Below are 26,798 nucleotides of genomic sequence, written 5' to 3'. Positions count from 1 at the left end.
GGGACTTTTTATCATATGTGGTAGGATTGTAGCGAATTTTTTTTAAAAAATGGGAAATGATATACAATGAATTGAAGAAAATGTTCCAATTAACATTTGTAAAAAAGCCTGAAGCATTTTTGTTAGGGATTGTAGGAAAAGACCTGCCAAGGAAATTGAAGAACATATTGATGTATGCGACAATGGCGGCAAGAGTCTTAATAACACAAGGATGGAAGAATGAAGAAATCTTGACAAAAGAACTGTGGCAAGGGAAATTGATAGACTATGTGGAACTGGCACAAACTGCATGATAAGGACAACTGTGACTTTAAAGAAGAATGGGAACCTTTTACAAAGTACTTAAAGAAACAACAAAATGAACTGGACTCCTTGGCAGGTTTTGAATAAACAAACACAAATTTATTATTGGTTACATATAGACAGATAAGTTAAGGATCTTTACAATTTTATAATATCCAGAGAATAACATGTGCTGAAAAACCACAGAGAGGAGCTGAGGGAAGTCCGGGCGGGGGTGGGAGGGTGGGTTTTTCCTGGGGAGGGGAAATTAGGATGATATGTCTTTGATAAATTGTTATGCTGAAATTCTTAATAAAAATTATTCTATAATTTCAATTCCCCGCTCCTCCACCTGCAGCTGCTGGGTGACCTTGGGCTAGTCACACTTCTCTGAAGTCTCTCAGCCCCACTCACCTCACAGAGTGTTTGTTGTGGGGGAGGAAGGGAAAGGAGAATGTTAGCCGCTTTGAAACTCCTGAAGGGGAGTGATAAAGCGGGATATCAAATTCAAACTCTTCTCTGGGTATTGAAGGTTGTCTTTCACAACAGTCAGAAATGCAGTGGCCTCAGCAATTAGTTCCAAGTCCTCCACAAAACGTACTGTATCATTGGCACTGTGACAAACATCTTTGAACATCATTTATTGCTACATCACATACATTGCCAAAGGTAGGTCTTAATTACGGCAACAAATATTAATTAATTGTTGCAACAAGCTCTGCAGACATGTGCAAACAGGATGGGTAGCCACTGTTAACACACTTGTAACAGGGAAGAAGTATCAGAAATGTGCGCACATGATGCCTCCCTCTTCGGTAGTTTCTGATGGGCATAGTTCCAAGAGGCAGGGGGAAAGAGGCTGCTTATTTATGTTCCACTGTGCATACAAGACACTCCAAGCACCACACGCCTATGAAAGATCATTTCAACATATCCCTCTTTATCTCCAAGCTCAAGAGGGCTGCAGCAGGGACGCTCACCTGGAACGATGATACAGTGGTACCTCAGGTTACAAACACTTTGGGTTACAGACTCTGCTAACCCGGAAGTAGTACCTTGGGTTAAGAACTTTGCCCCAGGATGAGAACAGAAATCGCACGGCAGCAGTGCAGCAGCAGCAGGAGGCCCCATTAGTTAAAGTGGTACCTCAGGTTAAGAACGGTTTCAAGTTAAGAACCGACCTCCAGAACAAATGAAGTTCATAACCAGAGGTACCACTGTACCTAGATGCATCTTATATCTTTTTGTATCATCACCTACTTTTGAGAAGCGTCTTCCATGAATACGGTCTTAAGAGTTAAAAGTAGGATTCCGTTCTGGTTGCTGTTGCCAATTCCTTCTTTCCCAATATTTCCAGGCCACAGATCAAAATCTCACCCAACTCTTGCATTAAAATCACCCAGGAGGATGATTTTATCTTTCTTAGGCATCTCTGTTAAGATGGTATCCAGCTGAGAGTAAAAAAAAAACTTTTAATTCTTTATCAGCATCCAGTGTTGGTGCATGAGTGCTTAGAATAGTAGCCAGTTAGTTTTTGGCGAGTTTTATTTGAAGTGTTGAAAGTTGCTCATTAATGCCAGTAGGTACTTCTGACAAAAGCTTCACAAGATTGTTTTTGATAGCAAAGCCTACTCCAGGTATTTGATGTTCTTGTTCAGGTAGACCTTTCCAAAAGAATGTGTAGCCTCTTTTTTCTTCCTTCAGTTGTTCCTCTCCTGCTCTTTGAGTTTCTTGAACCACTACAATTTCAGTGTTGAAACGTTGCAACTCTCTTGCAATGATGACAGTCCTGCATTCGGGATGCTCATTATCTGTGTTATCCAACAAAGTCCGTATATTCCAGGGGTCTGCAACCTTTAAGACAAAAAGAGCCACTTGGACCCGTTTCCGAAGGAAAAAAAACACCTGGGAGCCGCAAAACCATTGTGACATTTAAAGCATGCGCGCCGCTGCCCTCTGATCTGACAGCGGACGGGAAGGTGACGTTGGGACGGTGCGTGACTAACACACACACCGCCCCCATGCGACATCACAGCCAGTACAGCGCCCGCCACAGTGGGGAGTGTCGGGGTGCACAATGCGCCTCCTCCCCTCGCTAGTATCCACCTTTTCAGGGTGAGCAGCGTGGATCCTAAATAGGACTGCTCACTCATGGATACAGCTGCCGAGCTGCTCAACTGCCTCATTCCTTGAGTCGGAACAAGTGAATCTACATCCACCATCCATGTGCCGGTTCATGACTAGGGGCTTCCAGATTTCACGGTCCTGCCCCTGTTGCCATTTGCCGATCACCATGGGACTTTTTTGGGTTTGGGATTGGGGTGGGTTTTTTGGAAGACGCCTGTGCTTGAATTTGTTTTATGTGTGTAGACCAGTGCACCCTGACCAACGCACAGTCATCACAGTAAGGCTCTATTCCGATGGCATGAGTATAATGACAACTGGTAGATTCTTTTTGTATAATATTTTTTATTAATATTCCGTTTTATAATATTTAAACACATCTTCATTATCCACTTTACTTCTTTTGCTCATATGAGCCTGTCGACTTCCCTCCCTCCTGCCTCATAGTTTTCAAAAATTATTTTTATATCATAGCATTTATACATTTTCCATTTTTCCTTTCACTCATTCAGAATATCACAATTTTTAAATAAATATAAAAGGGTAGTGACAATTAGTGTTACAAGCCTTCTTACAACCCTGCTAGTGTTGTTAGTTGTTTACAATGGTCCTTCAAGTATTGTATAAATTTACTCCAGTCTTTTTGGAAAGTTTGATCACGTTTCGGATTTTTCCGGTCAGCTTCGCCAATTCCACAAAGTCCATCATCTTCACCTGCCACTCTTCTTTCGTTAGTATTTCTTGTTCTTTCCATTTTGGGGCTATAAGGATTCTTGCTGCAGTTGTTGCATACATAAACAGTTTTTGATCTCCCTTTGGTATCTCTTCACCCACTATACCAACAACCAGTAGATTCTTATCTGCTGCAGCTTTCATCCACCTACACAGCGGTTGTAACATGCCACTTGTTAGCTTCCATCCACTCTGCCATTGAGGACTTCTTGAATCATTCTTTGTCTAGTTCCTCCCCTTTGATCTTACCACCTTGGGTGACCTCGCTGGGAGTACAAGACTCCTGACAGCTTCACTCACAAGGTTTCATAGGAACGTGCAAGCCCACTCACCACAACAAGGTGATGATCCAGTGAGTGATCCTACCCCTTGTTGTTGTTGTTTAGTCATTTAGTTGTGTCCGACTCTTTGTGACCCCATGGACCAGAACACGCCAGGCACTCCTGTCTTCCACTGCCTCCCGCAGTTTGGTCAAACTCATGCTGATAGCTTCGAGAACACTGTCCAACCATCTTGTCCTCTGTCATCCCCTTCTCCTTGTGCCCTTAATCTTTCCCAACATCAGGGTCTTTTCCACGGAGCCTTCTCTTCTCATGAGGTGGCCAAAGTCTTGGAGCCTCAGCTTCAGGATTTGTCCTTCCAGTGAGCACTCAGGGCTGATTTCCTTCAGAATGGATAGGTTTGATATTCTTGCAGTCCATGGGACCCTCAAGAGTCTCCTCCAGCACCAGAATTCAAAAGCATAAATTCTTTGGTGATCAGCATCCAGCTCTCACTTCCATACATTACTACTGGGAAAACCATAGCTTTAACTATACGGACCTATCAATCATGTTCCAGTGTATGACTGAGACTCCAATGCAGATCCAGTATCAGGGATGGAGAGAATGTGGACCTCCAGTTGTTGCTGGACTATAGCTCCCTGATCACTAGCCATCCTGGGAGTTGGGAGTCCAACAATATGAGGACAAGTGGTTCTGCATCCCTGCCAGCTATGCCTCTCACCCTCGGAGCCCTCTGCAGTGATTTTAATCCATACAAACAGGATGGGAGCAACTACACGTCATCCTTCTGTGACAGAAGGCTCTAAAAAGTCACGTACCTTGGCAAGAACCTTTGGGCAGTCACTGCCAGCAAGGGCTTCCCCTCTCCAACAGCTGATTGCCCAGTTGGAAGGTATCATGCAGAGACATCAGCGCGCACACACACACACACACACACACACAACCCACTCTGCAAGCCCTTTAGAAGAAGAAGAAGAAGAAGAAGAAGAAGAAGAAGAGGAGGAGGAGGAGGAGGAGGAGGAGGAGGAGGAGTTTGGATTTGATATCCCGCCTTTCACTCCCCTTCAGGAGTTTCAAAGCGGCTAACATTCTCCTTTCCCTTCCTCCCCCACAACAAACACTCTGTGAGGTGTGTGGGGCTGAGAGACTTCAGAGAAGTGTGACTAGCCCAAGGTCACCCAGCAGCTGCATGTGGAGGAGCGGGGAAGCGAACCCGGTTCCCCAGATTACGAGACTACCGCTCTTAACCACTACACCACACTGGCTCTTTAGCCCTTGTAGAATGAAAGCTTTAAAGCAGAGCACACAGACACCATTCAAAGAAATTGTTTTGGGAGATTTGAGCCTGCTCCTACATTTTAGTGATTTGAGTGAAGTCAGAGCTGTAACTGGCAAGTGCTGGAAAGAAATTTATCACACAAGCAATATCCATGTTGCAGAGGGGGTACTGTGCCTGAGGAAGCATGGGCTACTACCGCCCTGCAATGTAGCCTATTGTTGCTATACAGTACTAAAATTACAGGGGAATCATAGAATTGCAGAGTTGGGAGGGACCACAAGGGTCATCTAGTCCAGCCCCCTTACAATGCAGGCAGGAATCTTTTGCTCAGCGTGGGGTCAAACCCACAACCCTGAGATTAAGAGTCTCGTGCATTACCAACTGAGGAGAAGGCAGAGAAGGAGGCAGAAGTACATGACAACCCTCCAGACTCTTGTGGGGAGGAATGTTAGGAAAACCAGGCAGGGAGCTGTTAAACAGATTGCAATAGCAACATGGGGGTGGGGGAAGGTGATTAATTGCTTCCCCACCCATGGAGGGAAGATTGGGGTGCTTGTTGCTTGTGTGAACACTTAAACGGGTATATTCACATCAAAGGCTCAAAGGCTTTTTTTACTCAAGAAAAGAAAAGAGTGGCCATGTGACCTGAGTTAATAACATTGCTAAAGTTTTTAAACTTCATAACCAACAAGAAATCCTGATGGAATGCACTGGTTGCTTTTTATCAATTTAATCCTGAGTTTATCCAAGCATTCAGAGGAGGGAAACCAACATGATTAAGGGTCTGGAAACCAAGCCTTATGAGGAACGGTTGAGGGAGCTGATTATGTTTAGCCTGGAGAAGAGGAGACTGAGAGGAGATATGAAAAACCTTTTAAAATGTGGGCAGTTCCAGAATTTACATCATGTAAATGCCAGGGGAAACAATTTTAAGTTGGCTCCAAAGGGAAAGGACTGTGTCCCACTGTTACTACACAATGCGCTGTTCCTGGCTGTGGAACCTCAAGAAGCACCTAATGATCTTTACAACTGGAGATAAGATACATGGAGATAAGAAGATTCATTATGCATGACAAACTGAATATGTCCCAAAATGGGATTCCATAAACAATTATTTTGGAATTTGCATTGATGGGTATTCCCCGCCCCCCTTTACACTGCCCTCCAAGACCTAACGTGGAGTCTTTCAAGTCTATTTTGTTTAGGACATCAAGTCAAGGAATTTGTGAATGAAGTAGTAATGATACAAAGGAGGACTTAAGAGAAAAGTCTATGAGGAATGATATCAATTTTCTGAGCAAGGTGTCAAGCTGCTGCCAGCGACTTTCGGCTGCTTGCCCAGGAACGTATTAAAGACAAGGGAATGTTTCTTACTGTCCGCTTTTTATTCAGTATTTACAGAGAGAGGCTATAGAACCCAGCCTCTTGGATAATGGCACTGTCCCGAGTGAATCTCCACCCCACCTCGTCTCTCCCACTTCCTCATTCGCCATTCTCATCGTCTCTCCTACAGGTGCTGCTATGTGCCCTCTGTCTTTGAGCTCTTTGCTCTCCTACTTTTAAGGCTCACCAGGTTCTGGGAGATGGAAGGTCTGGGATGCTTTCTAATAACAACCTGTCAGCCGAGTGTTGTTCTGGCTCCCCCATGATTTCCCAGCTTTCCCCCTCATCTGCCTCTGAGCTGTGACCAAACCCCTGTTGTAAATCTATACTGTCTTCCTCTTCCTCCTCCCCGGAAGGGTCAAGCTAGAGAGGCGGTCTCCAACATCCTCCTCTGACCAGTCTCTGACACAAAGTTGGTGGAACATGATGCTGGGGAGATGATAAAAGATGTAAGAAATCATATCTGTGATTGAAGATGGGAATGAACCGTATGAGATGTATGCAGGGCACTGGTTAAATTGTGGAGTAGGCACATGTTTCTTCCTCCTGTGGTTTCAGCATCCCATCGCTGGCAACATTTTCTTCTGATGCTACAGCCTTTGCCAACCTGGTGCCATGACAAGTTTGGACCACAAACTTGTCATGGCACCTGGAAGGCACAAGGTAAGTGAAGGCTGTCATAGTGCAACAGTGCACATCTGTACACATAGCCCACCAGAAGTAGAACTTCACATGCAGCAAGGAAATTTGTAGGAGCAAAAGCAGTCCAGAGAATGAAGTAAGGAGATGCAGAGGAGTCAGCTGGGGAAGCCTGGGATGAGAATCAACATCCTAAACCCCTTTGAAATGTGTTTTATTTTCAAACTGACAGACCACAATTAGGGCCATCGCTCAGCCTCCCAAAGGTCCTGCTCCCTGAGACAGGGTCTGAGCTTTCAAACAGGACTGAGCTTACAATGTTGAGTGCTGTGAGGCTAGAAAACAGGAGCAGCTTGAAAACACAATTTGCCAGCTACGCAAATTCATCATAACTCAGTTCATCATTTGAGTTCTCAGCTATGGTTAGAATCCAGTGGTCATCGATATGACAGCCCTAAGTGCACGATAGTTTACAAGATGTACTTTGTCGTAGGGTGTGTGTAACAACACAACAATTAATCCACTTTACAGATGTGCCAACAGGTCCAAAAAGATTCTTATATTTATTCAGATAAGATTTCTGCAGTTACTGATAAAGAAATCTCATAAATGCATCTACACCAGGGATTGGCAACCTAAGGCCCGTGGGCAGGGAAAGGCTGGTTGGGCGAGTAGACCTCATTCTGCGCACACAAAGACTTGGTGGAATCCCACCCGACCACAATAACATGGCCTGAAGAGCAACTGCCTGTCAGAGTAAGCTGTACTGGGTCAGATGAACTGCTGGTCCAACTCAGTAGAAGGCAGTTTCACACCCAGCTTGAATTTGAGTAAACAAGCTTAGCAATGAATGCCAGTATTCATATTTTTAGGCAAATATCTGGTAGCTGTTGAAACAAAAACTACAACACGGATAATTTAGGTATAGATACTTTTCCTAGTCAGGTCATACTAGTTCTCTAGAAGAATCCCCTCCGCTGGCTTCACAAATTTGGCACACAGCTAAAAAAAAACTAGTCAGGGAATAAATACAGTGCTAAGGTCAATTTATTAGCACAAGGCAAACACGCTCAGAACTGGCTGAGTACCACGTTGAACTACACCACCAAAGATACATGCACTGGGTTGTAGTCAACAAAGTTTTATTCAGAATAAACCCACTGAACATGGTGAACACTGGAAACAATTGGATTCATATTTACTTCAGATCTTTTGTTCACATGCAGATTTAAAATCATTTCACTGCTTATCATTTCATCTGCTAAATCAGATAAGATCTCTGCAGTTACTGATGAATAAATCTCACCATTGCTTGATTGTGGGAAAGACCAGTCTGCTTCATGCCTCTTTGACAAGTCTTCTTTCTCTTCTGCAGTCTCATAAGTTGATCGGCGATTCCTTACGGAGATATTTTCTTCACCCGCCATGGTGTCAGGCTAACGCACTGTAGAGGAGAAAACTTACTCTTATGAAGTACCTCAGCTTTTTATGACCATGCACTTATCGTTCTTTATTATATGATGTATAATTATAATCATTCTAAGAACCTCAGTGCTCTCTCAATCTTTCTTTTACAAAACAAGTCCCTAGGCCTCCTGGCTGCCAGAAAATATTTCTAAATGCACCATTTCAGACTGATGAAAGTTGTGAAAGCTTTAGAGGATAGGGTTTGTTCAAAACCACAAACTGTTCCCTTCACTCTCTGAACCAGCCTCTCTCAATCTTGGTTGGGTCCCCAGATGTTGTTGAACTACAATTCCCATCATCTTTGACCGACCACAGGTCTTCCTAGCTAGGAATGATGGGACTTGTAGTCTAAGAACATCTCAGGATGGGACATGGGATGGGGGTAGGCCAAGATTTTGAAAATGGTATAGGTGCAATATATTCTGAACAAAAAGCTAAATTAATTGTAAATAATGTGGTGACGGAAGAATTTAAGATAGAAAAAGGGACACGACAGGGGTGCCCAATCTCCCCATTGCTTTTTATATCGGTCCTGGAGGTTCTGCTAAATATGATTAGAAGGGTTAAAGGTATACAGGTCGGAGCCAAACAGTACAAACTGAGAGCATTTGCAGATGATTTAGTATTGACGCTACAGGAGCCAGAATCTAGTACTAAAAGAGTTTTAGAATTGATTCAAGAATTTGGTCAAGTGGCAGGTTTTAAATTGAACAAGTTAAAAACTAAGGTTTTAGAGAAAAATTTAACACCGATTGAAAGAGATAGGTTTCAGAATGAGACAGGATTGACTGTGGTAAAGAAAGTGAAATATTTGGGGATTAACATGACAGCCAAAAATGGGAACTTATTTAAAGACAACTATGAAAAATGCTGGGTCGAAGTGAAAAAAGATTTAGAAATCTGGTCAAACTTGAAGCTTTCACTGCTGGGTCGTATTGCTGTGATAAAGATGAATGTATTACCAAGAATGTTGTTTCTGTTTCAAACATTGCAAATTGTGGACAAAATGGATTGCTTCAAGAAGTGGCAGAGAGATATCTCTAGATTTGTCTGGCAGGGCAAGAAGCCCAGAATAAAATTTAAGATATTAACAGATGCAAAGGAAAGGGGTGGATTTGCCCTGCCAGACCTTAAACTTTACTATGAATCAGCAGTCTTTTGCTGGTTGAAAGAATGGCTACTTCTTGAAAACACAGACATTTTAGACTTAGAAGGTTTTAACAATGTATTTGGATGGCATGCATATTTATGGTATGATAAGGTCAAAGCACATAAAGCATTCAAAAACCAGATTGTCAGGAAAGCATTGTTTAATGTCTGGGTAAGATATAAAGACTTATTGGAAAATAAAACCCCAAGGTGGTTGTCACCAATGGAAGCAAAAGCTCAGAAAAGGCTCAATATGGAGGCCAAATGGCCGACATATTGGGAAATTTTGGAACAAGAAGGAGACAAATTGAAATTGCAGAGTTTCGAAAAATTAAAAAACAAAGTGAGAGATTGGCTTCATTATTATCAGATAATGGAGGCATATAATTTGGACAAAAAAATCGACTTCCAGGTGGAAAAGTCAAAATTAGAAACAGAACTTTTAGAACCCAAAACTAAGAATCTGTCAAGAATGTATAACTTGCTGTTGAAATGGAATACTCAGGATGAAACGGTGAAATCTGCTATGATTAAATGGGCACAAGATGTTGGACATAATATTATGTTTGCTGACTGGGAACAGTTATGGACCACAGGTATGAAGTTTACGGCATGTAATGCCTTAAGAGAGAATATTATGAAAATGATATACAGGTGGTACATGACCCCAGTCAAGCTTGCAAAAATCTATCATTCGTCCGATAACAAATGTTGGAAATGTAAAGAAACGGAAGGTACATTCTTTCACCTTTGGTGGACGTGCCCAAAGATTAAGGCTTTCTGGAAAATGATATATAATGAACTGAAAAAGGTATTTAAATATACCTTCCTGAAGAAACCAGAGGCCTTTCTCCTGGGCATTGTCGGCCAATTGGTGCCAAAGAAGGACAGAACTTTTTTTATGTATGCTACAACAGCAGCAAGAATACTCATTGCAAAGTATTGGAAGACACAAGATTTACCCACTCTGGAAGAATGGCAGATGAAGGTGATCGACTACATGGAATTGGCAGAAATGACTGGCAGAATCCGGGACCAGGGAGAAGAGTTGGTGAAAGAAGACTGGAAGAAATTTAAAGACTATTTACAGAAATATTGTAAAATTAATGAATGTTAGAAGGATGTTGGATAGAAACTAAGGGGTTTCCAGCTGCCTTAAACTTGTATCTTTCAAAAGATTTGTTTTGGTTGATTATTAATGAAAGTTAAAGTTACAGGAGATGTTCTCTGACCCGATCTTTGTTCCTTTAAAATCTTCCATAAGGATAAGATTTCGCCACTTGCAGCCCTTGTGTTTAAGGTGACATCTCAGTTTAGAGGGATAAATCACACATACACAGCACTTTCTTGCTGCCAGTTCTGATGATCCTTAACAAACCTTTTGCCCAACTACACAGCCCTTTCCCCAAGCTGTAATTAAACCAGAAATCGTACAAATAACCAAAGTTTTCCCACGTCCCAACTTGGAACCCGGTGGGCTCAGCCTTTACGCACGGAAAGGAGAGGAGGAAGAGGGGACCAGCAGGCTTCCTTCGCTCCTTCTCGACGGCGACCGGGAGATTCAGGAGGGGTATCTGCGCCCCCTCTCCGGCCCTTCGCCGCCCCTCGCCCTTCGCCCCAGTCCGAGTCCCATCACCTGCGTCCCCGGAGCGCCCACCTGAGTCTCCGCGTCTCTCTCCTCCTTGCGTCTTTTGCAGCTCCGCAAGCGGAGGGGAGCGCTATATGGCTTGGCTCCTCCTCTGCCTTCGTCAGGGCATGTAGGCGAAAGAGGAGGCGAAGCCGGAGGAGGAGATGGGAACAGGATACGTCGCTGCCCCCTTTGGAAACAGAATGGTGGACTAAATCACGCAGGGGGAACCTTTATCCTCCAGATGTTGCCAAAGGACAACTCCCAGCATCCTTGGACATTGGCTATGCTTGCTAGAGCTGATGGGAGGTTGGGAGCTTTGAGGATGGGAGGTTGGGCGCTTTGGTGGGAGGTTGGGATGGGAGGTTGTTCAGCAACATCTGGAGGGGCTATGGTTCAGCACACCTGGGCTAGTTAGCTAATCCAGCAGTGCTTATGTTTCAGTCGAACAGTGCCACCTAAAGGCACCTTGCAGAAAACTATACAGTTGGGAGTAAAGTTGGGTAATGATTCAAGGCAAGCTGACGCGGGAAACTGTCCTACGGCGTTTAATACAGCTTGTGCCAAGGGAAGTGTTCATAGTATGGCAGCCAACCTCATGAGATTTTTTGTGGAACTAGAATATGGCAGCCCCATTTTGGAACCAGGATATGGCAAGCACCTTGTCACACGGGGCAGCCAAAGAGGGCAGTTTTAATGGTAGAAAACAGCAGACCCATTGCTAGTCTGTAACACGGGGACAAGGGCACTAACTTGTGCAAGCTGTTTTTCTTTCTATTTTCGATTAAGATATATGCTTATTGTTAACCACCCTGGAATCTACTGGATGAAGTAAATAGTAAATACAGGCTCCACACACACCATATGTGGGAAATGACTTAACTGGTTATCTTGTATGTCTCCTGAATCCTGCCTTCTGTGTATTGCATGGAAGCCATTCTTTTTACAGGAGGTGATAATTAAAGTTTGCTGGTAACACAAAAGCCCTGTGCTTTAGGTCTTATGAAGTCAGGAATGTCATGCATGCCTTCCAGGTCACATTTAAGATAAAGACTAGCACCAGGGTCAAGAGAGTTCATTGGGGAATACATTACATATCAAGTTATGCCAGCTTTGTAAACACCATGAAACTCCACATCGCCTTCCTTCAGGAAGTATAAAGGTAAAGGGACCCCAGACCATTAGGTCCAGTCGTGACCGACTCTGGGGTTGCGGCGCTTATCTCGCTTTATTGGCCGAGGGAGCCGGCGTACAGCTTCCAGGTCATGTGGCCAGTATGACTAAGACGCTTCTGGCGAACCAGAGCAGCACACGGAAACGCCATTTACCTATTTATCTACTTACACTTTGACATGCTTTTGAACTGCTAGGTTGGCAGGAGCTGGGACTGAGCAACGGGAGCTCACCCCGTCGCAGGGATTTGAACCGCTGACCTTCTGATCGGCAAGTCCTAGGCTCTGTGGTTTAACCCACAGTGCCACCCACGTCCCGCGTATACAACCCACCTATAGGAAACAAGCTGCAGAGTGAACCCTGCTTCAGCCAAAAATGGGTGGCATCAGGATGAGGAAAATCTTGCATAATATTCAGTAGAAGAGAGCTGAATTTTAAAGCCACAACAATACTGAAACTTATGCCAACTCTAATGATGCCACAGTCTACAGAAATAAACCACAGAATAAGTTCAGATTGGTGCCCATCAAGACAGGCCAAGCACAAGCCATTTTGCATATACAGTGTATGCCTGCACATATTGTGTCCCTTTAAACCAAAACACAATTTCCCAGGCTTGTTTTGTACCTTGCCAGCACAGAGTCTTTGGTAGACCCACAGGTTGACAACCCGCCCCCCCGCCCCCATTTTGGTTCCTATTCCTTTAACTGTAACATCAGTGGCGTAGCGTGGGTTGTCAGCACCCAGGGCAAGGCAAGTAATTTGCGCCCCCTAACCCGTGGATTTGCACCCCCTAACCCGTGGATTTGCGCACCCTAACCCTAACCCCCAGATGTTGCGCCCGGTGCGGCCGGCCCCCCCTGCACCCCCCACGCTACGCCACTGTGTAACATGGCATGTAGGAATTAAGCATAAGAACCTTTTCACATTGCTCTGCAATTGCATGATAGGTTGGTAGCAAGAGGAATCATTGCAGTAAAAAAAGGGAAAGAAAAGAACAAGTAGATGGCCACCCTCCATATCTCAAGAAGGGGGCAGTGCAGCTCTTTCACAAAGCTTGCCTCCACCCCAGGCCAAATGATCTCATACCACCACTACAAATTTGTCTTCCCAAAGCATTTGGTCTCCACACAGAGCGGCAGAAACAAAGTGGGAGGAAACCCTGATATATTGGCTTGCCATCTGTTGCCATAAATTAAAACATCTGAACTAGGGCATTCTTGCCCCAATCTCCTTGCACTGCTGTTGCATTCTTTCCCACTATTTGAGCAAAAACTGAACCTACTACCACTACATTTAGAGCAACAAAGCCTGCAGAAGAGCAAAGAATGAAGCAGCTGGGTAGCCAACAGCCTAGGACACCCCTGTTAAAACATCTGCACTGGTTGCTCATTGGCCACATGTATCATTATCTCCCAAGTATAGATATAGTTTTCTGCAAGGTGCCATTAGGTGGCGGTATTTGACTGAAACATAAGTGCTTGGTGGATTAGGTAAAGGTACCCCTGACCGTTAGGTCCAGTCGCAGAGGACTCTGGGGTTGCGGCACTCATCTTGCTCAATAATAATAATAATAATTTTTTATTTGCACCCCGCCCATCTGGCTGGGTTTCCCCAGCCACTCTGGGCGGCTTCCACAAAGACCAAAAATACACTAAGATGACACACATTAAAAACTTCCCTGAACAGGGCTGTCTTAAGATGTCTTCTGAATGCCAGGTAGTTGTTTATCTGATGGGAGGGCGTTCCACAGGGCGGGCGCCACTACCGAGAAGGCCCTCTGCCTGGTTCCCTGTAGCTTTGCTTCTCGCAATGAGGGAACCACCAGAAGGCCCTCGGCGCTGAACCTCAGTGTCCGGGCAGAACAATGGGGGTGGAGATGCTCCTTCAGGTATACTGGGCCGAGGCTGTTTAGGGCTTTAAAGGTCAGCACCAGCACTTTGAATTGTGCTCGGAAATGTACTGGGAGCCAATGTAGGTCTTTCAAGACTGGTGTTATGTGGTCTCGGCAGCCGCCCCCAGTCACCAGTCTAGCTGCCACATTCTGGATTAGTTGTAGTTTCCGGGTCACCTTCAAAGGTAGCCCCACGTAGAGCGCATTGCAGTAGTCCAAGCGGGAGATAACCAGAGCATGCACCACTCTGGCAAGACAGTCCACGGGCAGGTAGGGTCTCAGCCTGCGTACCAGGTGGAGCTGGTAGAAAGCTGCCCTGGATACAGAATTGACCTGCACCTCCATGGACAGCTGTGAGTCCAAAATAACTCCCAGGCTGCGCACCTGGTCCTTCAGGGGCACAGTTACCCTATTCAGGACCAGGGAATCCTCCACACCAGCCCGTCTCCTGTCCCCCCAAAACAGTACTTCTGTCTTGTCAGGATTCAACCTCAATCCATTAGCCACCATCCATCCTCAACCGCCTCCAGGCACTCACACAGGACCTTCACCGCCTTCACTGGTTCTGATTTGAAAGAGAGGTAGAGCTGGGTATCATCTGCATATTGATGGACACCCAGTCCAAATCCCCTGATGATCTCTCCCAGCGGCTTCATATAGATGTTAAAAAGCTTGGGGGAGAGGACGGAACCCTGAAGTACCCCACAAGTGAGGGCCAAAGGGTCTGAACACTCATCCCCCCCACCACTTTCTAAACACGGCCCAGGAGGAAGGAGCGGAACCACTGTATGACAGTGCCCTCAGCTCCTATAGGCCAAGGGAGCCGGCGTTTGTCCGCAGACAGCTTCCAGGTCATGTGGCCAGCATGACTAAGCAGCTTCTGGTGAACCAGAGCAACGCACGGAAATGCCATTTACCTTCCCGCCAGAGCGGTACCTATTTATCTACTCGCACTGGTGGATTAGCTCAACACACAGATGGCCAGTCAAGTTCCTCCATAAGTTCACAAGCAGCAGGGTATTAGCAGAATAAAGGTCCCAGGCATCTGGCACTCAGGGGTACATTGCCTCTGAACATGGAGGTTCCATTTCCTCGCATGGTTGAAAGTTGTTCATAGACTTACCTTCCATAAATCTGCCCCAAAGTCTTTCTGAAAGATACCAAAACCACTGCCCAGCTCAGTCAGTAGAGCCCGAGACTCTTAATCTCAAGGTCGAGGGTTCGAGACCCACATTCGGCAGAGATTCCTGCACTGCAGGGGGTTGGACTAGATGACCCAACTCTACACTTCTACGATTCTGCTATGCCCAGTGCTGATCCTAAAACTCAGCAGAGGAAGATGAATACGTCAGACATCATCACCACATCTCGTTGCATAAGCTCATCGACACCTTGCCAGACAGACTAGCTTGTCAAAGACAAGGATCTGGTTAGCCTTCTGTCTGAACACATGCCTGTTGCATCCCAAAGCAATTCTGCTGTTTACCTGGATGGCTGGGTGACAGTGAGGTTGGAGGATGCACAGGAGTGTGGAATTGCTGGTGGCAGTTCCACTGGTGTAGCTGCACAGCCTCGACCTCACCCCTTCCCTATTCAGATAAGTAGCAGCAGAGCCGCTGACATCGGGAAGGCGGCTTAGCCTCTCCACACACATTGCTGAGGATTAGATGAGACCCAGCCCTGCCAACAAAATTGCTCGAAATACATTGCTGGATGGAGAACTTCCGAGTGGCTTCATCCAACTTCGTTCCAAGTGCTTTCAAGCTGGAATGGTTTCGCTGAACTCGTGTCTCCAGGATCCTATTGTCCCCCAGGCAGTATTTCAGCTCTGTTTCTCTCATTATCTTTTCATAGAATCATAGAATCATAGAGTTGGAAGAGACCACAAGGGCCATCGAGTCCAACCCCCTGCCAAGCAGCAAACACCATCAGAGCACTCCTGACATATGGTTGTCAAGCCTCTGCTTAAAGACCTCCAAAGGAGGAGACTCCACCACACTCCTTGGCAGCAAATTCCACTGTTGAACAGCTCTTACTGTCAGGAAGCTCTTCCTAATGTTTAGGTGGAATCTTCTTTCTTGTAGTTTGGATCCATTGCTCCGTGTCCGCTTCTCTGGAACAGCAGAAAACATCTTTTAAATGTTTCTTTTTTAAAAAATTCTCTTAGTGCCCTGATAGAAGGGCAGCTTTATCAATCTTATTTATTTCTTGCCCACATAGCCCACCTGTCCACCAAATGTTGCTCAGGGCGTCTCACACCACCAGAAACACTGTTTTTGAAACATAATAAAACACAAAGTAATCTATAAGGATTACTTATAGTAATCCTTAAGGATTATAGATGGGACGCAGGTGGTGCTGTGGGTTAAATCACAGAGCCTAGGACTTGCGAATCAGAAGGTCGGCGGTTCGAATCCCCGTGACGAGGTGAGCTCCCGTTGCTCGGTCCCTGCTCCTGCCCACCTTTTTTTAAAAAAAATAATTTTTATTGAATGGTTTCATGTTACAAAAAACAATACAGCCATACTACCACTAAATATAATTAAGAAAAAAAAATTACATACATCGATATGCTCCTGCCCACCTAGCAGTTCGAAAGCACGTCAAAGTGCAAGTAGATAAATAGGTACCACTCCGGCGGGAAGGTAAACGCGTTTCTGTGCGCTGCTCTGGTTCGCCAGAAGTGGCTTAGTCATGCTGGCCATATGACCTGGAAGCTGTATGCCGGCTCCCTCAGCCAATAAAGCGAGATGAGCACCGCAACCCCAGAGTCGTCCGTGACTGGACCTAATGGTCAGGGGCCCCTTTACCTTTAATCTATAAGAAACAGGGTCTATTCCACATGGGCCTGCTCAAACCTTACAGTCATCTTCAGAGGCCTTCCTGAAAGGCCCCCTCCCTCGCAGCAGGTAGTGACTACTGGAGCAGGGCTTTCTCAGTCGTGGCCCCCGGACTTCATACAATCCTCCTCACCACCCCCAGCCCGCCAGGAGGTTTGCCTGGTGTGACAGACAGCAGAGCCAGGGAAGATTGTCTGGTGATGCAGTGCCTCAGAAATCCCCCCAGACGGCTGTGGCCTCTTTCTGATTGGCTACCAAGGCATCCAGTTGGGGGAGGGGGAGGGGGAGCAGCACTTTTGGAGGGAAAATAAAAGGAACCGTTTCTGAGGGAATGTCCAGCTAGCATGGGCAAAGCCAGAATGTATGGGGGGGCAGAACCTCAGTTTGTATGGATTTAATTGATTTATTTGAAGGGGGGCAGCTGTCCCGCTGTGCCACACACACACACACACACACACACACACACACGGCTGCGCTCATGCCAGATAGATATAGATAGCGATAGGGAGGTGGTTTAAGAGAAACCGTGAGGTAGAGTTAGGAAAAGTGTGTTTCACATCCACCCTGAGGGAAATATCTACAGCTAGAGAAAGGAGTCTCTAGACTGAGTGTCTAGGGAGAGTATTCATTTTTTTAAAAAAATAATATTTATTAAACAATCAAAAGCTTCAAAATTTAAACATAAAATACAAACCAAAAAAAGCTACAAAATGGGAAAATACAAAACAAAACACATAGAAGTACACAATAAAAAACAGTTAACAGAATAGAAAAAAGAAGAAAAAACACCAAAAAAGAAAACAGAAAAAAGATTAGTATTTTCATATCTTATACCTCATTCACTAGTTTCTTGACCTCCTCACACCTCCCTTTTTGTATTCCAGTTCAGATATTTAGTTCAGCAAGTCCTTACCCTCTATCATTCATCCTCACTCAACATCTTAACCTATAATAAATATATATTTTCCACCATTGTCATCCATATTTACATATTTTTATTAATCTTTTAACTAACACCACTTATTTTCAATCCAACATCCCTTTAACATTCATTAATTTTACAGTATTTCTGTAGATAGTCTTTAAATTTTTTCCATTCTTCTTCCACCGCCTCTTCTCCCTGGTCTCGGATTCTGCCAGTCATTTCTGCCAATTCCATGTAGTCGATCACCTTCATCTGCCATTCTTCCAGAGTGGGTAAATCTTGTGTCTTCCAATAGTCTAGGGAGAGTATTCAGACAGGAGTGAAGTGGAGGAGCTGAGTTCGAGTCCGGAGGGGAGAGATCTTCTAGAAAGAGAAGACTCCCAAAGCAGTTAAGGGATGGTGTGGGGAGATCCCCTGGGTCCGCCGTATTATTTGGAGTACCTCAGTGAAGGAGGTGAGGACAGGTGACCCCACCTAGGCCCGAAGTCATCCCCCCCCAAAAAAAAAGCAGGCTCAAAGCTTCTCAAAGCTTTTCCAAATCATTTTCTCAGCAACTAAAAGGCATCGGAAACATTTCGCTCTGCTGTAACCAAGGTCGCTTCTCAGGCTAGCGGACCTTGCCAAAAGGTACATTCAACTTGCCGCTTTTCTTTCTGGGAACTGTGCCAATAGAGCAAGAGAAAAGAGAAAACATATCTTGGACACGATGGAACGCGAGGCTTCTCATCCCTCTTTCTTGGGAAGAGTCCAAAAGAGTCCCAAGACAGGAGCTTTCTGTTCATGCTCAGGAAACACATCATGGGGCAGGACTCTTGAAGAGGAGGAGAAAGGCGAGGGAACTGGAAGGGGAATATATGCTCTGTGGAAATGACTGTGAAGCCGTGCTTGTTTTGTGAATCTATCACACTTGCTCCTTCTGCCACCCCAGTGGCGTAGCATGGGTTGTCAGCACCCGGGGCAAGGCAAGTAATTTGCGCCCCCTAACCCGTGGATTTGCGCCCCCTAACCCCCAGATGTTGCGCCCGGTGCGGCCGGCCCCCCCTGCACCCCCACGCTACGCCACTGTGCCACCCCAGATGGCAGAATAAAGTTTTTTCTCCGAAACTATTCCTTGAGTGTCTGTTGACTCCCATTTCCCCGTCCCGGGCACAAAGCTCTTCTCACCCGAGGCTAAAAAGGCTACATTTCTTGGTGCATTGGCCGGGAAACAGCATTCCCTGGGGACAAGGGACATGGGTCCAAGGCGTCCCTGCGGTGAACAGCTCGGATCGGTGTCCGCGGTTCCAGTGCACATCCTGCCAAGTTCGTGGGAGGAATTGCCATTCGTCCCTGAGTGGAGACACTGCAAGGACTGGAGAAAAAGCAACGGCCAAAAGAAGGTACCTCGAGGAAAAAGGTAGGCTCCACAGGGTTTCTCCTCTCAGTTTCCTCTTTTCCAGGCCAAACCTACCCAGCTCCTTCAAGTGTTTCTCTTAAATCTTAGTTTCCAGACCCTTGGTTGTTTTGGTTGCCCTCCTCTGCACACATTCCAGCTTGTCAACACCCTTCTTAAATGATGGTGCCCAGAACTGGACACAGGACTCCAGTTGTGGCCTGACCAAGCTAGGAGAGACTAGGACTTTGACTTCGTTTCATCAGGACCCTGGACTTCCGTTGATGCAACCTAGAACAGTGTTACCATTTTCTGCTGCTGCACATTCCTTGTGGCTGAGGCTCAGGGTAACGCCGGGACCTTTCAGTTCATGGTGTCCATGGAGGCGCAGGTCAATTCTGTGTCCAGGGCGGCTGTTTACCAGCTTCATCTAGTATGCAGGCTGAGACCCTACCTGCCCACAGACTGTCTCACCAGAGTGGTGCATGCTCTAGTTATCTCTTGCTTGGACTACTGCAATGCACTCTGTGTGGGGCTACCTTTGAAGGTGACCCGGAAACTACAACTAATCCAGAATGCGGCAGCTAGACCGGGGACTGGGAGTGGCCGCCGAGACCTACATTGGCTCCCAGTATGTTTCTGGGCACAATTCAAAGTGTTGGTGCTGACCTTTAAAGCCCTAAATGGCCTCGGCCCAGTATACCTGAAGGAGCGCCTCCACCCCCATCGTTCTGCCTGGACACTGAGGTCCAGCGCTGAGGGCCTTTTGGCGGTTCCCTCCCTGCGAGAAGCCAAGTTACAGGGTAGTTGTGCCTGCCCTGTGGAACCCCCTCCCACCAGATGTCAAAGAGATCAACAGCTACCTGACATTTAGAAGACATCTGAAGGCAGCCCTGTTCTGGGAAGCTTTTAATGTTTGACAGACTATTTTATTTTAATATTTTGTTGGAAGCCGCCCAAAGTGGCTGGGTATAAATAATAAATAATTATTATTATTATATTATGATGATGACTGTGAGGTGTTACAAGTCATTAACTTCAAGCCACACTGCCATGCCTTTGAAGACACAAACCATCCCAGCTTTTCAGAGCTGGCTATCATGGCTTCTTTAATCTTTGTGTATGGCTCCACCATGTGGCTGAATCATATAAAGCAATGACTTTTACATATCTCTTGACCTCTAATTGCAAGATCTCCCTGACAACCTGACAACCATGTGGGTTACGGCGTCGAGGGCTCATTTTGTGGGGTGATGTGAAACGTAGTGTTTTCACCCCCAAACCTTGCAGGGGGCATTCTCTGGGTGTTTGGCGCTGCTTTGGAGTGAATCGGACAACGTCTGACTTTTGGAGAAATTGGAATCCCGTGAGTTAGGGCGCCAAAGGCTCATTTTTGGGGGTGCCATGAAATGTGGGGTTTTCCCTGCCAAACATTTCAGGGGGTCTTTAGCAGGTGTTTGCCGTTGCTTTGTTGTGAATCCTAAGACATCGGGTTTTCAGCGAAATCGTGGCCACCATAGCTATCCTGACAGATGATTTGGCCTGTCACCCTTGTATGGAAGTAAAGGATGAGATTCCCCTACTACTCCGCCTGGGGTCTCCAATGTGGTGCACCCAGCCTCCACTCACACTATTCCTATGTTGGGAAATTTGGGGGTGGTTTGTGGGGATGTTATGTACTGAGTTGAATAGGATCCAAAATGCAACAGTCTGATTGGTCCTAGAACAATAGGATCCAACATGCAGCAGTCTGATTGGTCCTAGAACAATGCAGCAGTCTGATTGGTCCTAGAACAATGCAGCAGTCTGATTGGTCCGTAGGAGCCACCCAATCCAGCTCCAGGTGGAAGTGAATCCACAACCTGATTGGCCTACAGGAGAATCCCAGAATTAGCCAATCACGTGCAGCCCATTGTGTAAATAATGTATATAAAGCAGATATTGTGGGGGAACTTTCATTCCTTGCTGCTATGAGCTGAATATAGAGCATGAAATCCACTCTCGACTCTGAGTATATTTCAGGGGAAGAGCTGTTTGGGATATTTCCTGCTTGTGAATTCGTGTGTGTGTGTGTGTGTGTGTGTGTGTGTAAAACACATGCCTAAAGCTTTAAATCTTGGATGGGCATGGAAGTTCCGAGGTCGGCCACCAGGTGGCACTGCAGGCCACACTCCAGCTGCTGTTGCTGCTACAGGTGCCAGTAAGTCTCGCATTTTCAACCTCTTCCTCCTCCATTGCACTAGCTAAATGATTCATTACTGGACTCCCATCGCTGAGGCCAAATGTACCTTTACAGAGCAAAATATCCTTTCGAATTCTACACCCAGCACATGGAACCTGACAAAGGGGCAATACGAGTGGACTCTCTGTGCCCTTACCACAGCAAAAAGACGGATACTGGGGAGTTGGAAAAATAAAAATGTGTCTCCCTTCTATGATTGGATTGAAGACTTCTACAAACTCACAACATATGAACAACCTGCAGATAAAGGCAGACTTGCCATGGACAAATTCAATGATACAGTGGTACCTCGGCTTAACATACTTGCACTATGATGTGCTTTCAAACTGCTAGGTTGGCAGGAGCAGGGACCGAGCAACGGGAACTCACCCTGTCACAGGGATTCAAACCGCCGACCTTCTGAACAGCAAGCCCTAGGCTCTGTGGTTTAGACCACAGTGCCACCCGCATCCCTACAGCACCACCTGCGTACTAGTTAGTACTAGTACAGTGGTACCTCGGGTTACATACACTTCAGGTTACAGATGCTTCAGGTTACAGACTCTGCTAACCCAGAAATAATACCTCGGGTTAAGAACGTTGCTTCAGGATGAGAACAGAAATCGTGCTCCGGCGGCGTGGCAGCAGTGGGAGGCCCCATTTGCTAAAGTGGGGCTTCAGGTTAAGAACAGTTTCAGGTTAAGAACAGACATCCAGAACGAATTCAGTTCTTAACCTGAGGTACCACTGTATATGGAATCCATTCTTTCAAATACTGTTCTTCTTTGGTGATCATTTGTAGCTGAGTAATACTGTCTTCCGCCAACCCGGTCTTAACAGTGAGTCCGTAAGTGACTGTGGAGGCCCATTCTGGATCCCCACGTCCTTCCACAGAGGGGACATTGGATTCCGGGCGGGAGTTGATCACTGTGAGGGTTTGCCAAGCGTGCCTTCCTCTTAGCACATGTCTTCCTTTCGCCCTGAGTTTGAGCGTCTTCAAAGCACATGACACCTTTGGTAAAAGCTGTTCTCCAACTGGGGCACTCGCAGGCTAGTGTTCCCCAATTGTCGGTGTTTATACTACATTTTTAAAAAAGATTTGCCTTGAGAGAGTCTTTAAACCTCTTTTGTTAGCCACCAGCATATCGCTTTCCATTTTTATTTTTTTTTAATAAAATTTTTATTAGGATTTTCTCAATTTTTTAGACACACAAAAACATAAACATACACATCAACACTACACACAAATAACACATATTATTTTAAAACCTTATTTTCTTAACCACTGTCCCAGACTTCCCCCACCTCCCCTTCTTGCATCCCAATTCCAAAATTTAGCTCAACAAGTTCTTTATACCCAAATTATCCCTTATTAATATTTATTAATATTTTACTTAATTCGTCTTAATTAGCCTGTTTTAAACTTCTAGACCTCCTTTTAATACTCAACATTAACCCCTTTTTCTAAGGTCGACCCAAGTTCCCTTTCACGAGGTTCCCAATTATTAAAATAATTACAAAACAACCTATCAAATAAAACATATAGTTATACCCCTTTGGACTCCAAAGCTTCCCCCCCTCCCCCAGTTTCGATCCCCCCAAAATTATCCTTCAGTCTGTCGGCTCTCAGCCTGGATCTATCACGTCCGAGGCTCTTAAATCTCTCTCAGTCCCTTTCAACCGGTTTTGTTGGCAGTCCTTTATGTTGAACATCAGATCTCGGAGCATCTTTGACCCAGTAGGATCAATATTTTTTCCAACCAGTCCACCATATTCAAAGAAAGAGTCCAGGTCCGGCTTCTTAATCTTTCTAAGTCCAAGTGTCCCAAATGTCCCAAACATTCCAATTTTCACCTTGATCAAATTTGTAATCCATAGGTCTTCCGGACTCCCCATAGGGAAAAGTCCCCAGTCCTCATTCTCCGTTTCAAACCAAATTTTCTTCATCCAAACCTTGCTTTCCTTACATTCCAACTTGACAGGCCTCTGGTTGTCCTTCTCCACTTGTACCATTTCAGCTCCTCCTTCGCCTTCTTCCAAAACAACACATGTATCTTCCTTTCCAGCTGCAGATTTTTCTTGCGTCAAGTCCCTAACCACTTCAACAGATTTGTTTACTTTAAGATTCAAGGTTGTCAGATTTGCAGCCATAACATCACTCTGCTCTTGCAGCTTTCCCAGGAAGTCAAACACCCTATCCAGTTCTGCTTGTAATTTTCCATCTGTAGCCATTGTAATGTCTCAGAACCCCCTCTAGAGGGATTCTGGTTACTAAGTATTCTTTCTCCAACAATCAGGTTATTTTGTTCTTATGTCCTCTCCTTTTTCAAGAACTCACAGTCCAATGTAACAAAAATAACCGGTTCGAGTAGCAACAAATATAATTTCCTGACTTTGACAGCTCATTTGACAGCTGTCAAACTCTGTAAATATCCTGCAGGCTCTCTCGCGGATCGCTCCTGGTTCCGGGGGGGGGGGGGGTTGCACTTCAACCCTAACATTCAGTTCTAATCCTCCAGTAATAAATTATATATCCAAGTTGTGGAATTAAATTTTTTTATCTTGAAGAGAGGAAAACAGTCTCTCAACCTTAGTTGTCTAATTCTTGCTTTACGTTGTCTGCAAGGGGGGGAGGCGGACTTCCTTTTGGCACCTCCCCTGGTCGTACCAAATTTAATTAAAAACGATTTTTAATTCCAATTTCCGTAATACTCACGGGTTGTTACTTTTTGTAGTCCAGATGAACAAGGAAAGAAGTCAGAGCTCTTCGGGCATGGCTTGTGGCTTCACTCCGTGGAAGAAGCGGTCTACTCACAGCACCACGCCACTCTCCGCCACCCGCTCCGAAGCCTTTAAAAAGGCTTCTTTGCAAGTCGGAGGGGCGCAAATGGTGCCCGCCGAGTCACCAAGTCCACAGGCATCCGCGCCTGTGGTTTCTGAGGGTCCCCGCGTCGCCGCCGCGGCAGGACCCCTCTTCCACCGAGCCGATTCCCTCCGGAGCTCGGAGGGAATCCGCCATTAGCTGATCGCGCCAACCCCGAAGCCATTTTTAAGTTTGGAATAAAGTAGCTGCTTTGGAAGATGATAATCAGGCACAACATAACCAGTCCAACGAATCTGACGTTGAATAATATTTATTCTATGTTTGTGACCTTAAAATTCTTATAACACATCCCATCAGAGTTCCTTCATTTTCATTTCCTCCTTATTTTTTCTGGCTTTTTAAAGTGCTCCCCCCTTTCTATGTCGTTTCGGAACAACCAAATGCGGCATTGATTTAAAAAATTGTAAAAAAACAAACAAACCACATTGCAGATTACTTTTATTCTCGATTAGTTTTTTATTCCGGATTAGTTAACCCCGCACACTTTTCTCTCTTGCTCTGCCTTCTACATATTACCCCTTGACAGAAAAGTGTTGGGCAATAGTATTGCCTGGTGGGTTTGTTGGTTTCCCCCCATCTTTCCCTCCCCAGATGTTCCAGATCTCTGTAATCTGAGAGTATGTTTTATGTGCCTATATTCAAGGCCCCCTGAAGTCACCTGCCTCAGGCAGCATCACATGGGAGGTGCAACAGAAGGAAGGAATTGATTTCCAAATAGCAATCTGGGCAGCCCGAACATGCGTTTGGATAGAGACTGTGCGATCTGCAATCTGGTGCTCTTCAAATCTTATCCTCAGCGGTTTGAGAGAAATGATCTTTAATCCAGCCACCTCTAGTTCAAGTCTGAGGAATATTTCTTTCTCAAAAATAAAACAAATTGCTTGCTGTTTCTCCCCCCCCCCTCTCTCCTGTTTGCATTTTCTCCGTCTTCCCTCCTACATCTTTGCCATCTGTCTCTTTCCTGTACACAGAGACAAGAATTAATTTTAATTGTTGGAACAACATAGCCTCCTCTGATCAATGAATTAACCTTTGCCATCACCGGAGTAATAATAAAATAAAAGCCTGCAGGCTGGGCGAATGGCTTGAGGAAAACGAATGATTTTCCTCATCGCCTCGTTCAGCTGCTTCCACTCCCTGGTACCACGGCGGGCCTTTTCCCTTTCTTCCTGTGAAAGCTCTAAAGGATGCTTCATGCTAGTCTAAGAGATAAGACAGGGGCAGCCTTTCACTTCCAGGTCACTTCTACGACTGTAATCTATGGCTTAGTCAACGGCAGTCATTTTCTTTGGACCGTAATACTTGGATTTTGAGTCAAAGCTCAATGCAACAGGTGTGTGTTTATTTAAGCAGCTCACCACACCTTTCCAATTTATTTGAAAGGTTTACAGTAGCTGTTATGTACTGAGCTGAACAGGATCCAAAAGGCAGCAGTCTGATTGGTCCTAGAACAATAGGATTCAGAATGCAGCAGTCTGATTGGTCCTAGAACAATAGGATTCAGAATGCAGCAGTTTGATTGGTCTTAGAACAATAGGATGCAGAATGCAGCAGTCTGATTGGTCCACAGCAGCCACCCAATCCAGCTCCAGGTGGAAGGGAATCCGCAACCTGATTGGCCTTCAGGAGAATCCCGGAATTAGCCAATCACGTGGGGCCCATTGCATAAATAATGCATATAAGGCAGACATTCTGGGGGAACTTCCATTCCTCCTCAACCCTATGAGCTGAATAAAGAGCATGAAATCCACTCTCGACTCCGACTATATTTCAGTAGCTAGCCTGTGGTCAGTGGCTGGGGTTGATGGGAGATGTAGTTCTGCAATATCTGGAGAGCTGCAGATTGCACATTCCTGAATTATACCCTGCTCTCTAGACCTTAAAACGGCTCCTGAGGGGGCTAAAACTTAAAATTTACAAACTCAGCAACACTGCCAAGGAAAAATATTGGTAAAACCCATTTAAAAGGAGCCCATATTAAGCATAGAATCATAGAATCATAGAATCATAGAGTTGGAAGAGACCACAAGGGCCATCGAGTTCAACCCCCTGCCAAGCAGGAAACACCATCAGAGCACTCCTGACATATATGGTTGTCAAGCCTCTGCTTAAAGACCTCCAAAGTAGGAGACTCCACCACACTCCTTGGCAGCAAATTCCTCTGTCAAACAGCTCTTACTGTCAGGAAGTTCTTCCTAATGTTTAGGTGGAATCTTCTTTCTTGTAGTTTGGATCCATTGCTCCGTGTCCGCTTCTCTGGAGCAGCAGAAAACAACCTTTCTCCCTCCTCTATGTGACATCCTTTTATATATTTGAACATGGCTATCATATCACCCCTTAACCTCCTCTTCTCCAGGCTAAACATGCCCAGCTCCCTTAGCCGTTCCTCATAAGGCATCGTTTCCAGGCCTTTGACCATTTTGGTTGCCCTCCTCTGGACACGTTCCAGCAGGAAGCAACCAGCAGGAGGACCATATGCCTGGCAAAAGGGAGCAGTCTTACAGCACAATCCTATACACGTCT

General features: G+C 45.4%; 1 protein-coding gene across 3 annotated transcripts in view; it reads right to left on the bottom strand.

Annotated features, from left to right (window-relative positions):
- Window positions 1–26,476, bottom strand: part of LOC309533848 (sterol O-acyltransferase 1-like) — a 69,160-nt gene extending 42,684 nt beyond the window's left edge. The window contains exons 1-2 of one of the 3 annotated variants that reach the window (XM_082225500.1): window positions 26,455–26,476; window positions 8,030–8,167 (exon numbers count right to left, since the gene is read on the bottom strand). In XM_082225500.1, coding sequence (XP_082081626.1) covers window positions 8,030–8,150 — 121 coding nt within the window. In that variant the 5' untranslated portion in view covers window positions 8,151–8,167; window positions 26,455–26,476. Of the gene's footprint in view, window positions 1–8,029; window positions 8,168–10,833; window positions 10,857–10,996; window positions 11,128–26,454 lie in introns of those variants that run through there. The other 2 variants (XM_082225498.1, XM_082225499.1) reach the window with 2 other exon arrangements.
- Between the last annotated feature and the right edge of the window lie 322 nt (window positions 26,477–26,798).

This window comes from Podarcis vaucheri (genome assembly GCF_965113315.1).
Source record: "Podarcis vaucheri genome assembly, chromosome: 6".
NCBI classification, from domain to species: domain Eukaryota; kingdom Metazoa; phylum Chordata; class Lepidosauria; order Squamata; family Lacertidae; genus Podarcis; species Podarcis vaucheri.
This window is presented reverse-complemented; position numbering and strand designations above follow the sequence as displayed.